This window comes from Theobroma umbraticum, unplaced genomic scaffold (genome assembly GCF_002168275.2).
Source record: "Theobroma umbraticum cultivar Fairchild unplaced genomic scaffold, ASM216827v3 scaffold_67.0, whole genome shotgun sequence".
NCBI classification, from domain to species: Eukaryota; Viridiplantae; Streptophyta; class Magnoliopsida; order Malvales; family Malvaceae; genus Theobroma; species Theobroma umbraticum.
In genome coordinates, this window is record NW_018397262.1 from 5,462,125 (window position 1) to 5,477,391 (window position 15,267).

Consider the following 15,267-nt stretch of genomic DNA (forward strand, 5'->3'; position numbering starts at 1 on the left):
AGGGTTAAGTTTCATGTGCTGAGAGAAGTTGTAAAGGAGAAGGAAATTGAATTACAACACTGCTTAACTGAAGATCAACTTGTTAATGTGTTTACCAAAAGACTGAATAGAGAAAAGTTTATGTTGCTAAGAGCAAGACTTAAAGTTTCCCAAGTAAATGATTTTAAGGGTGTGTTGAAAACTAATCATTAATTTGGAGAATTTTTGAAGAGAGTGAAGGAGCGGTAGGTTTGAAATAAGTGAAGCAGGTGTCTGAAGAGGAAAAAGTCTATTTTGAGAGTCAAACGGGGAGTTTTGGGTCTATTTAGGTTTTTTTCTCTAAACGCCATGTGATGGTGTCGTTTTGTCGAGTCTGTTATGTTGTAACACCAAAGCATCTCTTTGATTTGTCATTTTGGTTGTTTGGTTTACTAAACGGCGGTAGGACTATCATTTGAGTCATCTCTTTAAAGGTCTAATGGCTATTTTAAGTTTAGTCGGAGTTAGCCGTTGGTTCTTCACAGCCTTGCAAAAGGTGATACATACAATTTTGTTTGATTTGTATATATGGGAATGAGGCCAAAATGAATTTAGAAAAAAAAAAGTGCATGCCACAAGAAACATCAAGTAACCATTTTATCAAAAAGAGACATGAAGATATCTCCAGTAAAGATTTAATTTTTCTTTGTTTTTTATTTTTATTTTTTTTGGCCAAAGCTTAAATTTTGTTTAATCACGTACATGTTTTCCAGGTGACGTAGGAGATGTATTTGTTTATTAAGGGAACAGCGTTTGCTATAATAATTAAGATCACATGTTGAGAAAAAAAATATTATTGACATCTCAATGTCATAATGTTCCTACCATTTTGTTTCTGTTAATTATATATTTATTCTTGTTTAGTGCCTAGAGCATAATACCACTATTGCAGCCGCTGATTTGTACTAAAAGAAAGAGTTCAAATTGGAAAAGTATACCAACTCTCTACTTTTCTCTTTTTCTATTCTTTTACAACTTTGAAAACATGTTCTATCAATGTGAGTCCCAAACCATTGATGTTGTGGGTCATTTCTCTTTGATTTCTTGTGCCAGGTTTCATTTTCCAAAGAGTTAATCCTATCCTTTCTGCTGGTGTGCTTCGCTAGTAAATACACCCCAAAAGAGCTAGACTTTTCTACAGCAGCAATCTGAGTTAATTATTTTCAGCTAAATATTATTGTTATCCGATGGCAACAAATGAGTATGGAGCTGATGGACTGAAGATGATGGAGGAACTGACCATCAATGCTCATCAAGTACAAGAACAGGTACTGGGAGAGATACTTGAGCGAAATGCAGAAACAGAATATCTGAAGGGTTTCCTCAACGGCCAAACTGGCAAGCAACTCTTCAAAAACAATGTCCCCGTTGTTACTTACGAAGACATCAAGCCTTACGTTGACAGGATTGCTAACGGGGAGCCATCAGAAATCCTTTTAGCTGAACCTGTGATTGAGTTCCATCGAAGGTGTGAATTTATTGCCTCTGTTTTCTTTTTTCTTTTTTTAATTTTATTTTTCGCCCTGCTTCCTTCCTTAAGTCAATCCTGTTGGACCTGCAGCTCTGGCACTAGCGGAGGGCAGCCAAAGTTAATACCTGCCACGGCTGAAATTTCAAAGAAAAGGGCTGTAGTGCATACCCTGTTAGGGTCTGTGCTGAACAAGTAAGAATCTGAGCCCCAATTTGCTACAGTTTATATATATATATATATATATATATATATATACGAGGCTTAGTTTAATTCAAATTCTAATAAAATAATCATTATCTTGTAAATATTTTAAAACTCACTTCATGTTTTTAGTCGAGTGTGATTGATTAGTGTCTATGTGTCTTATGCTCTCTTTAAGCTCTTTCAAAGATGCATCCAAGCCTTGAGACTGCATGAAAGGAAGCACTTCATACCACAGTATCCAAGATATTTTAGGGACTGAGTGTTGGTCACTTTAATCTCTCATGTTGAAAAAAGGAAAAAGGAAAGTTAAAGATTTGACATAATACTCAAAAAAACTTCTCAATTATTCAAAAAATTTTAATTAAATTTTTATTTGTCTATTATGTTCAATTAGATTCATGTATTTTTATTTTTTGATTAAATAAGTTTTTATAATTAATGATTTACTAATTATCATTAATTAAAATATCATATATAATTTTATATTCACGAGCATTGATATGAAAAGTGAAAAAATGATATATGATCGTATCATTATACCATATCAATATCACTTTGTCATTTATTATGACATGTGTCATTAAGTCACGTTAATAATACATGAGTGTAATATGACCAGTGGTATTTTAATTTAAATCAGTCATTAATTATAATAGCTTTTTTGATTCAACACACAAACTAGTAATAAAATAATAAAAACCTATTTAAATTCTTTTGAATAATTTAAAAATTTTTTTAAGTATTATATCTTTAGATTTTTTTAATATCAGCACCTTAATGGAAAACGAGTAGAAGTGTTAGCAAGTTAATTTAATTTTGCAAGATTGCATTGCACAAACATTTAATTGTTAGAAATTCAAGTATTCTTGAAGTATTATATTTTAATATTCTTATAAGTGTTGGCTTCAGATCAGCTTTCAAGAGTTATACGTGAATATACATTCCAAAAACTAACAATACTAGTTGAGTTTATCCATTCACAGGCACTTTGGTGACTTGAACCGAGCTGGAAAAAGAATGGAACTTTTGTTTGTCAAGCCAGAGATCGAAACCCCTTCGGGCCTCAAGGCTAGATCTGTTACAACAAGCGTATTCAAGGACAATGGCTTTAGAAACATCCTGCCCGTGCTTTACACAAGCCCAATTGAGACAATCTTTTGCTTAGACATCAACCAGAGCATGTACTGCCAATTACTTGTTGGTTTAATACAGCGGGATGACGTTGTAAGGATTGGCTCAATCTTTGCATCTACATTGGTAAGAGCTATTAAGTTTATAGAAGATCACTGGAAAGAGCTATGCTCAAACATAAAAACAGGTTACTTGAGTCATTGGATCACTGATTCGGGATGCAAAAATGCATTGTCATTGATCATGAAGCCTGATCCAGAGTTGGCTGATTCAATAGAAAACATATGTGGTTGTAGATCATGGGAAGGAATAATCAGAAAACTTTGGCCAAAAGCAAAGTATATTGGTGCCGTTACTACGGGCGTTATGAGACAATATACTACAGCACTTGATTTCTATAGTGGAGGGCTTCCTTTAGTGTCAAGCGTTTATGCATGTTCTGAAGCCTTTTGTGGGATCAATTTAGAACCTCTAGACAAGCCTGCTGATGTCTCTTACACCTTCCTCCCCAATATGGCTTACTTTGAATTTCTTCCGGTGAAGAAGGACCCTGTGTTAATGACTCAAGAGGTTCAATTTAATAGTGTGCCTAAACAGGAATCCATAGAAACGAAGAGCAACAATGACGATGTTGAACCCGTAGATCTTGTAAATGTGAAGCTTGGTCAATTTTATGTGCTAGTTGTGACAACTTTTACAGGTACAATTTCCCTCTTCAAATTTACATCATACACATACATACCTTAATCATTTATACTACTAATTTGTTCTACGTAGCATCAAAACAGAAATAGCAATTATCCATTTAATCAAAGTCCATTTATTATTTCCACAATATACTTCCTTGATACATAATAGTTTCATAAAATGATCTAATCTTGTATTTGATTTTCCTTGTTTTTTCCAGGATTATATCGATATAGAGTTGGAGATATTCTTATGGTGACTGGTTTCCACAACAATACACCTCAATTCCAATTTGTGGAGAGGGAAAATGTTATTCTAAGTATTGACGCAGATAAAACAAGTGAAGCAGACCTCTTGAAGGCAGTGATAGAAGCAAAGACTTTGCTTGATCCGCTTGGCTTCATCTTGACAGGGTACACTAGCTATGGTGATATGTCCTCTACTCCAGGTCACTATGTCTTATTTTGGGAGCTTAAGGTAAAGGAAGATAACGATAACAAAGAGCTTGATCCAAAGATGATGGTAGAATGTTGCTCTAGAATGGAAGAATCATTGGATTATACATATAAAATCTATAGGAAGCAAAATGCAATTGCACCTTTGGAGATTAGGGTGGTAAAGCAAGGAACTTTTGATGCCCTAACGGATTACTATGTCTCACAAGGAGCTTCTCTGAACCAATACAAGTCACCTAGCTGCATCAAATCTAAGGAAGCCTTAAAAATTTTAGATTCTAGAGTAATAGGAAAGTTTTTTAGCTCAAAAACTCCCTTGTGATTAGTTACATGCTTTTCCTATGTTTTGTATGAAGGGCCCAAAGCCTCTTGCATGCTTATCTAGAAGAAGTAGCTTTTGTTGTTCTATTAGTACAATCAGCCATTCCAATACAAAACTTTGCATTCTAGTTGGTTTTCTTCTTGAATTTAAGTATATTTGTTTTTCTCGACCCGAAAACGTATTTAATTTGTTATTAACAAATTAAGATCAGGTGATTTCAACAAAGATATTATGGATGAGATTTTAATGTGAATTTTATCTTGACACTTTATTTATTATATAATTTATTTTCAAAAAAAATTTGTTTAAATTTTCATCAGAAAATTTTTAAAATGTGTTAGAATTGGGGAAGAAAATTTAGCACAAATCATCCTCTATCTACACTTTTTATCTTTGATCCTACAGAATTTGAACAAAAAAATCAAATATTTCATTAAACCTTCACATTCCGTTATTAATACCTTTCACTTTTCTTCCAAATTAAACACAATTATCAATCTGGCTTGTTATCTACTTTGACCATGGGAACAGTGTGTGCATTATTTTATTTTAAAACACCCATCCCTGGCTCTCTAAAGGAAGGCTATGTTTGGGATGTAGGACTAGGCCATAATTGTCAGATAACGTTGAAAAGAATATGGTAAAATTGGAGTTTTTTATTTCGGTAGTTTAAAACATAATTTTAAAAATAAGATGTTTTTAAAAATAACGTTTTTTATAATTTTAATTATTTTTAATTAAATTAAATAAAATTACTTTTAATAAAATTACACAACATGTACAAAAATATATTGCACATCATGGTTAGGCTGTTACACGCTATGTACAAAAATATTTGATATGTCATAGTTAAGTTATTACACGTCATGTACAAAAATATATTATACATCATGGTTAAATTGTTACACATCACGTCAAAAAAAATACTTTTATTAAACGTTATGTACAAAAACATATTATACGTCATGGTTAAAAAAAGTTATTACATGCTATATTGAAAAAAAAATATTGTTATTACATGTCGTGTTGAAAAAATATTATTGTTACACGTCATATTCAAAAACATTTCGTTACACTTTAATGTCTAAACTGTTATTGTTACTTACAAACCAAAACTTCAAATTCTCTCAACTCTCTTTATTTTTTTTTTTACAATTTGGCACCGATTAAAGTATTTCTAACATGCTTTTATAAATCAAAATATAAATTTTCTTATCTAAAACACCTATTTTGATTAAAAATCAAAAAAAATTTCTTTGAAAACTTAGGTTTATAAATTTTAAAGTTTTGAGTTTATTGGTGTTTAGATCTTAAATTGATCCAATTAAAAGCTATTTCAAACATCTGTGATTATTTTTACTATTTAGTTTTATCCAAAATACCTAAAAATCAAATTCTTCAAATAGCCATCTATTGAAGCACATCAAAACTATCGTTTGATGTCTTCAAAATATTAGAAAGAGAAATCTGAAAACGCGGAAGAGAGAAATTAAGAGCATAATAAATAAATGTCGAAGAAAGAAATCGATAAAATTAAAAAAAGTGAGATAAGGAGAGAAAGAAATTAAAAATATAAATAGAGAGAAATTGTAATAAATAATTTAATTTATTGAAAATAGTTTTAAATGTATTTTTATCAAATTATAGTTAAATATGATTATAAATAATTAAATTTATTTTAATAATTATTTTTAAAATATTTTTATCAAAAAATTTATTGTTTATAATTTTTTTTTTAAATTCATAAAATTACTATGTACTTTTAGGTTCTTGCAATTGAACAAGGTTTCTCTGTACGAGAATTGCCTCGAAGTGTTCAATTTCCCTTTGTTTATGTTGTGTCATTATCACTACTGCGTGGCAACCTGTAAAAGTTGGGACGATGTGCTCCACAAAATGAATAGAAAATGGGCAGTGTATTGGACTCTTCCGACTAAGTCCAAAGCTGTGGGCCACTGCTAGTTCATTCCTTTCGCCAGTCGTATCAGTCTTTTCAAAGTTATAATAACCGCCGTATAAGATCAGAATTAGACATTATCCAGTAAAGAGACACCCAAAAGAACTAAGAGTAGCGAAGTTGAGCTTTTACCGTTTCGTCCATTGCCGGTCGGCTCGAGGGTATTATAGAGTTACCAAGCTGGATTAGAGATTTTGGAGTCCTTTACCACCAATGCTTATTACATACAAGAACAGTTAGTGGACCACATAATCGAAATCCAGGAACAGAATATCTAAAGGGCTTCTTCAATAGCAAATGTAATAAGCTAACTCTTCAAAAAGAATATTTTCGTTGTTACTTATCAAAATATCGAACCTTTACATCAATTAGATTGTAAGTGAAAAGTTATCAGATATCTTTTTAATTAAATCTGTCACCGGGTTCCATTAATGATAAATTTGTTCTTTCTACCTTTCGTTTCTGGTTTTTTTTTTATTTAAAAAAATAAAATTTTAACCATAATCTTTGATCTGGGTATATAGACTTATTATTGTTAAATATTCAGATGCTCTTTTGATTTCTTACTTCCCCCTAATAATTAGTCCATAATTTTTAATGCAGCACTCAAAACTTTAAAAGGACAGCCAAAGCTGATACCTTCAATTGATGAACAGGACAAATTAATATTAAGTAAGACTTTAATAAAATCTGTGATGAAAAAGTAAAAAACTAATTAACCCTCATTCTTTTATAACTTATAGTATTTGATATATACTTTTAATTTATGATTTACACTTTTTCAACTGTCAATCAATTATATCTCCACAGCACATAATCAAGTTCTATTAACTTTCTGTTAAAGCTCATTAAGTTTCCATTATGTTTGATCTCCATGATTCAAGCAACACAATTGCACAAGCTCCTAGCCGCAATGTTTAAATTTGTCATAAAGTACCCTCTCCCTCTCCCTTCTTTACTTTTTTGACATGGTTTTTTTTAAAACTAAGTTATTTTTTATAATATACTTTTGAACAATGTGACAAAGCCAGTTACAACACGTAATTAAAGATTTTAATAATTAACTCCTTCGCATATGTTTCTTTCTTTCTGTTTTTTTCCCACGTTCCTTCTTACCATATTCCCACCACTTGGTTGTTTTGTTCTGGTTTTCTTCTCTTCCTCCATATTTTGGTAAATTCACCCCTATGTTTTGATCTAGAAGCCATGACCCCTCCAACGCTGCCACTGCCTTTCTTGCTTCCATGGCTTCTCCATATCTCACAAACCCGAATCTCTTCCCTGCCCAGCTTCCTTTACTTGCAAGGAAGATATCCTTCGCGTCACCGTGCCTTTCAAATACCTTTTGCAACCAGCTTCCGTCCACTCTTTTCCGGGATGTTATTGGCAAAAACCGACACCAACCTCTCCATAAACCTCTTGGTTCTCTCCATTCCTACACTATGAACTCTCTGACTGTTAACTGAGTTGGCATCTCTCCTGCATTTGCACCTAAGTTGTCTACTAGCTCTAGCAAGCTTTTGCTTAGGAAATCACAACTTTGAATTCCCGACCTTGCAACAAGTGATACATACAATTTTGTTTGATTTATATATGGGAATGAGGCCAAAATGAATTCAAAAAAAGTGCATGCCACAAGAAACATCAAGAAACCATTTTATCAACAAAAGACATGAAGATAACTCCAATAAGGATTTGCTTTTTCTTTTTTTGGCCAAAGCTTAAATTTTGTTTAATCACGCGTACATGTTTTCCAAGTGAATTAGGAGATGTATTTGTTTATTAAGGGAAAGGCATTTGCTATAATAATTAAGATCACATGTTAGCTAAAATAAATAAATAAAAATATTTTAATTTTCATAAATTTAATTAAAATTATATAAAAGTTCATTAAAATGAAAATTTTATCGCAAGAGTATAAATGTTGTTAATAAAAAATATAAAAAATTAAAATATTTTTTTATTAATTTAAAAAAGTATTATTATATTTTTAAAAAATTAAAAAAAAAAGTACTAATGGATACTTTCAAGAGAGGAGAGCATCAATTGGTGCTCTTCAAAGCAAGGGAGCATTAGATCGGTGCTCTCAAGGAAAGGGAGCATCGGTGCTTCTCTTAAGGGACTCGATTAGACTCTCTCAAAGAGTATTGAGTTTTTCATTTTAAAATGAAATATTTATTTTAAAAATTAATAAAGTTTTATATAATTTTAATTAAAGGATCAAGATATTTGACTGAAAAAAATTATTGACATCTCAATGTCACAATGTTCCTGCTATTTTGTTTTTGTTAATTATATATTTATTCTTATTTAGTACCTAAACGACAATGCCACCATTGCAGATGCCAGCTTGTGCTGAAAGAAAGAGTTATTGGAAAGTGTACCAACCAATTACTTTTCTCGATTTCTTTTCTTTTACATCATTAACAAGTGCCCGAAAGCGTTAAAGTTGTGGGTCATTTCTATGTGATTTCTTGTGCCAGGTTTCATTTTCCAAATAGTTGATCCTATCCTTTCTGCTAGTGTGCTTAGCAAGTAAATACACCCCAAAAGAGCTAGGCCTCTCTAAAGCAGCAATCTGAGTTAATTATTTTCAGCTAAAAATTATTGTTATCTGATGGCAACAAATGAGTACGCAGTTGATGGACTGAAGATGATGGAGGAACTGACCATCAATGCTCATCAAGTGCAAGAACAGGTACTGGGAGAGATACTAAAGCGAAATGCAGAAACAGAATATCTGAAGGGTTTCCTCAACGGCCAAACTGGCAAGCAACTCTTCAAGGACAATGTTCCCGTTGTTACTTACGAAGACATCAAGCCTTACGTTGGCAGGATTGCTAACGGGGAACCATCAGAAATCCTTTTAGCTGAACCTGTGATTGAGTTCCATCGAAGGTGTGAATTTATTGCCTCTGTTTTCTTTCTTTTTATTTATTTTTCGCCCTGCTTCCTTCCTTAGTCAATCCTGTTTGACCTGCAGCTCTGGCACTAGCGGAGGGCAGCCAAAGTTAATACCTGCCACGGCTGAAATTTCAAAGAAAAGGGCAGTATTTCATACCCTGTTAGGGTCTGTGCTGAACAAGTAAGAATCTGAGCCCCAATTTTGCTACAGTTTATATATATATATATATATCCGAGGCTTAGTTTAATTCAAATTCTAATAAAATAATCATTATCTTATAAATATTTTAAAACTCACTTCATGTTTTTAGTCGAGTGTGATTGATTAGTGCCTATGTCTCTTATGCTCTCTTTGAGCTCTTTCAAAGAACCATCCAAGCCTTGAGACTGCATGAAAAGAAAACAAAGAAACACTTCATATCAGAGTATCCAATATATTTTAGGGACTGAGTGTTGGTGACTTCACTTTACCTCATGTCGAAGAAAGAAAAAAATTTCTCAATAATTCAAAAGAATTTAATTTAATTTTTATTTTTATTACGATTAATTAAATTCATATATATTTTTTAATTAATTTATAATTAACAGTTTACTAATTATCATTAGTTAAAATATTATTTATAATTTTATACTCATATAGTGTTGATAAAAAAAATAAAAAATAATACAAAATTATATCATTATGTCACATCAATATCATTTTATCATTCATTATAACATGTGTCACCATACCACGGTAACATCACATGAGTATAATGTGACCAATGGTATTTTAATTTAAGTCAATCATTAATCATAACAGTTTTTTTGACTTAAAATAAAAACACACAAATTAGTAATAAAATAATAAAAACCTATTTAAATTATTTTAAATAATTTAAAAAAATTTTCAAATATTATATCTTTAGATAGTTTTAGTGCCAATAGATGTGAACAGTTATATTATTTGTAAGTTGAACTTCAAGTAATGGGTGAGGTGCTAGTGGGTTGTTTTAGTAGGTTTAAAATGAAATAGTTAACATGATTTTGGCAAGTTTAACTCCCATGTCAGTGCCTTATTAACTTAATATCAGCACCTTAATGTAAAGCGAGTAGAAGTGTTAGTAAGTTAATTTAATTTTGCAAGATTGCATTGCACAAACATTTAATTGTTAGAAATTCAAGTATTCTTGAAGTGTTAGATTTTAATATTGTTATAAGTGTTGGCTTCAGATCAGCTTTCAAGAGTTATACACCAGTATACATTTCAAAAACTAACAATATTAGTTGAGTTTATCCATCCACAGGCACTTTGGTGACTTGGAACGAGTTGGAAAAAGAATGGAACTTATGTTTGTCAGACCAGAGATCGAAACCCCTTCAGGCCTCAAGGCTAGAACTGTCGCAACAAGCATATTCAAGGACAATGGCTTTAGAAACATCCTGCCCATGTTTTACACAAGCCCAATTGAGACAATCCTTTGCTTAGACATCAACCAGAGCATGTACTGCCAATTACTTGTCGGTTTAATACAGCGGGACGAGGTTGTAAGGATTGGCTCAATCTTTGCATCTACATTGGTAAGAGCTATCAAGTTTATAGAAGATCACTGGAAGGAGCTATGCTTAAACATTAAAACAGGTTACTTAAGTGATCGGATCACTGATTTAGGATGCAAAAATGCACTGTCATTGATCATGAAGCCTGATCCAGAGTTGGCTGATTCAATAGAAAACATGTGGTTGTAGATCATGGGAAGGAATAATCAGAAAACTTTGGCCAAAAGCAAAGTATATTGGTGCCGTTACTACGGGCGTTATGAGACAATATACTACAGCACTTGATTTCTATAGTGGAGGGCTTCCTTTAGTGTCAAGCGTTTATGCATGTTCTGAAGCCTTTTGTGGGATCAATTTAGAGCCTCTAGACAAACCTGTTGATGTCTCGTACACCATCCTCCCCAATATGGCTTACTTTGAATTTCTTCTGGTGAAGAAAAACCCTGTGTTAATGACTCAAGAGGTTCAATTTAATGGTGTGTCTGAACAGGAATCCATAGAAATGAAGAGGAACAATGAAGATATTGAACTCGTAGACCTTGTAAATGTGAAGCTTGGTCAATTTTATGTACTAGTAGTGACAACTTTTACAGGTACAATTTCCTTATTCAAATTTAAATCATATACATACATACCCTGATCATTTATATTACTAATTTTTTCTATGTAGCGTAAAAACAGAAATAGCAATTATCTACTTAATCAAAGGCCATCTACTAATTCTACAATATACTTACTAGCTACATAAAAGTTTCATAAAATGATCCAATCTTGTATTTAATTTTCCCTTTTTTTCCAGGATTATATCGATATAGAGTTGGAGATATTCTTATGGTGACTGGTTTCCACAACAATACACCTCAATTCCGATTTGTGGAGAGGGAAAATGTTATCCTAAGTATTGATGCAGATAAAACAAGTGAAGCAGACCTCTTAAAGGCAGTGACAGAAGCAAAGGCTCTGCTTGATCCGCTTGGCTTCATCTTGACAGGGTACACTAGCTATGGTAATACGTCTTCAACTCCGGGTTAGCTATGTCTTATTTTGGGAGCTTAAGGTAAAGGAAGATAATGATAACAAAGAGCTTGATCCAAAGATAATGGTAGAATGTTGCTCTAGAATGGAAGAGTCATTGAATTTTACATATAGAACCTCTAGGAAGCTAAATGAAATTGCACCTTTGGAGATTAGGGTGGTAAAGCAAGGAAGTTTTGATGCCCTAATGGATTACTATGTCTCACAAGGAGCTTCTATGAGCCAATATAAGGTACCTAGCTGCATCAAATCTGAGGAAGCCTTAAAGATTTTAGATTCTAGAGTGATAGGAAAGTTTTTTAGCCCAAAAACACCCTTGTGATTAGTTGCATGCTTTTCCTATGCTCTGTATGAAGGGTCCAAAGCCTCTTGGATGCTTATCTAGAAGAAGTAGCTTTTATTGTTCTATTAGTACAATCAGCCATTCCTATATAAAAGTTTGCATTCTAATTGGTTTTCTTCTTGAGTCTAAGCATATTTGCTTTTCTCGACCCGAAAACATATTTAAGTTGTTATTAACAAACTAAGATCAGGTGATTTCAACAAATATATTATGGATGAGATCTTGATGTGAATTTTATCTCGACATTTTATTTATTATATAATTTGTTTCCAAAAAAGAATTTATTTAACATTTCATCAGAAAATTTTGAAAATATGTATTAGAATTGGGGAAGAAAACTAGGCACAAATTATCCTCTATCTACTCTTTTTATCTTTCATCCTACAGAATTTGAATAACAAAATCAAATATTTCATTAAACCTTCACATTCCGTCATTGATACCTTTCACTTTTCTTCCAAATTAAACACAAATATCAGTCTGGCTTGTTTTCTATTATGATCATGGGAGCAATGTTTGCATTATTTTATTTTAAAACACCCATCCATGGCTCTTTAAAGGAAGGCTATGTTTGGGATTTAGGACCGGGCCATAATGGTGAGATAACAATGAAAAAAACATTGTGAAATTGGAGTTTTTTTTGCTTGGAATACATAAAATTCCTATGGGCTCCTAGGGTCTTGCAATTAAACAAGGTTTCTCTGTATGAGAATTACCTCGACGTGTTCAATTTCCCTTTGTTTATGTTGTGCCATCATCACTACGACGTGGCAAGCTATAAAAGACGGGAGGATGTGACTCCACAAAATGAACAAAAAATGGGCAGTGTATTTGGACTCTTACCATGTGTCCAAAGCCGTGGGCCACGGCTGTCTGATTCCTTCCTTCAATCATATCGGTCTTTTCAAAGTTTTAATAATTACCGTATGAGGTCGGAATCAGATATTATCCAGTAAAGATACACCCAGAAGAAACTAAAGTATCAAAGTTGAGTTTCTACCGTTTCGTCCGTTGCGGGTCTGCTTAATCATATTTGAGAGTTACTAAACTGTATTAGAGATTTTGGAGTCTCTAACCAACAATGTGATGATGTATTTTTAAATTAAAATTTATATGACATAATAAAAAATTATTTTAATTTAAAAATTATATATAAAATAACATAATATATCTATTGAATTATAAATAAATTTGTATGTAAATGATCATATCTCTTAATAAAATTATATCGAAAAATTATGAGTTATATTAAAAAAATATCATAACTTAAATGTTAAACATGAAAAGTTATTATTTTAAACTATAACTCAAAAGTTATAATTTATGAAATGAATAGTTATCTTTTTATAAAATGATTTTTAAAACAATAACTTTATCTAAAAATTATGTTTGATCAAATAAAAAAATACTTTTTAGATAAAATTGTGCTTTAATGAAAAAGTTGTGTTTTTAAATAAAAAAACATTTACAAGCTTATATAAAAGGCTTCTTACCAACCATTTTGACATATCAAAATAAACACAAAAATAAAAGTAGAAATATTAAGAGCAAGAAAAATATTGTATTCTAATAACACAAACACTTAAGTTTTCATCAACTTCAAGAGATTTCAAATTCCTTATAATCTAACTTGCTGTAAAAAGTAAATTTTAAGATCAAACAACTTTACAAACTCTCGAGTGTATCTAACGATCTACTCTCGTTAAGTGCAAGAGGAAGTTAAGCATTAACTTCATTGTATCCTTAAAGCTATTTGCATTATTTCTTTTTACATACCAAATGGTGAAAGCGAAATAAGTATTAAAGATAACATCTATTTAAAGACTCACCTTAAAGTCAATTTTACCAATTATTTGAATTTAAAATTTTTCTTTTAACATTAGAATTTAAAATTTTATTTCAATGATTGAAAATGTCTCTCAAATTATTGTCAATTATACTTGTTACACTTCACAAATTAAATAACACATGTAAGTGATGTACATGAAGGATAAAACACCCTATCCACTCCAAAGATGTCACAACCCAATCAAGAGCCATGACCGATGCAAAAATTAAAAAGACACATTCCCTTAACCCAAGTAAGCCTTACACTCATCCAACACACCTATATTCAATATTATCAAAAGCACTTTCAAGTGCCATGAATCCAATAACCAAATGCATAGATGTGATTTCATTCCACAAACAATGACTGAGCTCACATTGGCTCTTATATATGTAACAAACTCATATCATTAACCATTTCACACAATCCGTGTGTTCAACCAAAATAATTTACATAAAAAAAATTTAATGGCATATAATTCATAACAAATAATTTTTTTAATTACTGTATGATTAGAAAATAGGAAGCATTAAAACAAACAGTATGGTTATCTTGGAGCGTATTCCTTGATAACTAAGAGCACATAAAAGTGTTTGATATTAACGCAAATGTTTGTTATCTTATAGTCCAGGATGACAACCTGGACGTCATGTTCCGATATCGTTAACTAGCAGACGATTAAGAAGAAATTAAAACAGGATAGGATACACATGCATGAGTTGCTTGCTGATCATGACGAGCGATTGTGAAAGTACCATTAGCAGAATCCAACCTCCCTGCAAGCTTGATCCAGTTGCTTGACAAATTCACGTACACTTAGGTCTTGACCCATTTTCAGATCATCCCCTTAGCCATTAGAGAACCAACATCTGTTTCCCAATACAGCAAAACAAATTAAGAAGGAATGAAGTTACCACATTTTCTTGTATTTTGATTGACATAGTAATACAAACCACATCTTTTATTACACGACTATATTAAAATGGACCCTGAAATTTACATCAACCGTGAGAAACAGAATAACTACGTCCTGTATTGCACGCCATTACTTGGTAAAGCCCTTGCACACTAAATGATAAGGACAAGGAGAAAAATTACCAGCATGAGCACCCACCAACACTATGAGGTTCGGGATTTCGCACTTATGGAAGCCTTGGCTAGTTGCACTCTAGCCTGGGTTGTTGCAGCAGGGGAAGAATCAATGTTTGATGAAATGTCATCAATGACCACACACTGCTCATGGACAAGAACAGCAACGTCCTTGAACATTTCATTTACTTGTCCTATTCGCTCCTCTACTTCTCTGGTGCCTTGTTCGGTTGTTCCCTTTCCTCAATCATGGCTTCATTGAAGGCAATTTCATTATCCAGCAA

General features: G+C 32.1%; 2 protein-coding genes across 2 annotated transcripts; both read left to right on the forward strand.

Annotated features, from left to right (window-relative positions):
- Positions 1-1,011: 1,011 nt before the first annotated feature.
- On the forward strand, positions 1,012-4,383 carry LOC110419822 (indole-3-acetic acid-amido synthetase GH3.17-like). The gene is made up of 4 exons (XM_021432939.1): positions 1,012-1,486; positions 1,580-1,681; positions 2,677-3,524; positions 3,732-4,383. Exons 1-4 carry the CDS (start codon positions 1,206-1,208, stop codon positions 4,286-4,288), a joined length of 1,788 nt encoding a protein of 595 aa, XP_021288614.1. The 5' UTR covers positions 1,012-1,205; the 3' UTR covers positions 4,289-4,383.
- A 4,330-nt stretch (positions 4,384-8,713) lies between these two features.
- Positions 8,714-12,252, forward strand: LOC110419224 (indole-3-acetic acid-amido synthetase GH3.17-like). Its single transcript, XM_021432195.2, is given in 6 exon segments — positions 8,714-9,143; positions 9,229-9,330; positions 10,436-10,861; positions 10,863-11,281; positions 11,488-11,717; positions 11,719-12,252. Coding segments are annotated over 6 exon segments (1,785 nt in total). The 5' UTR covers positions 8,714-8,862; the 3' UTR covers positions 12,046-12,252.
- Positions 12,253-15,267: the final 3,015 nt, after the last annotated feature.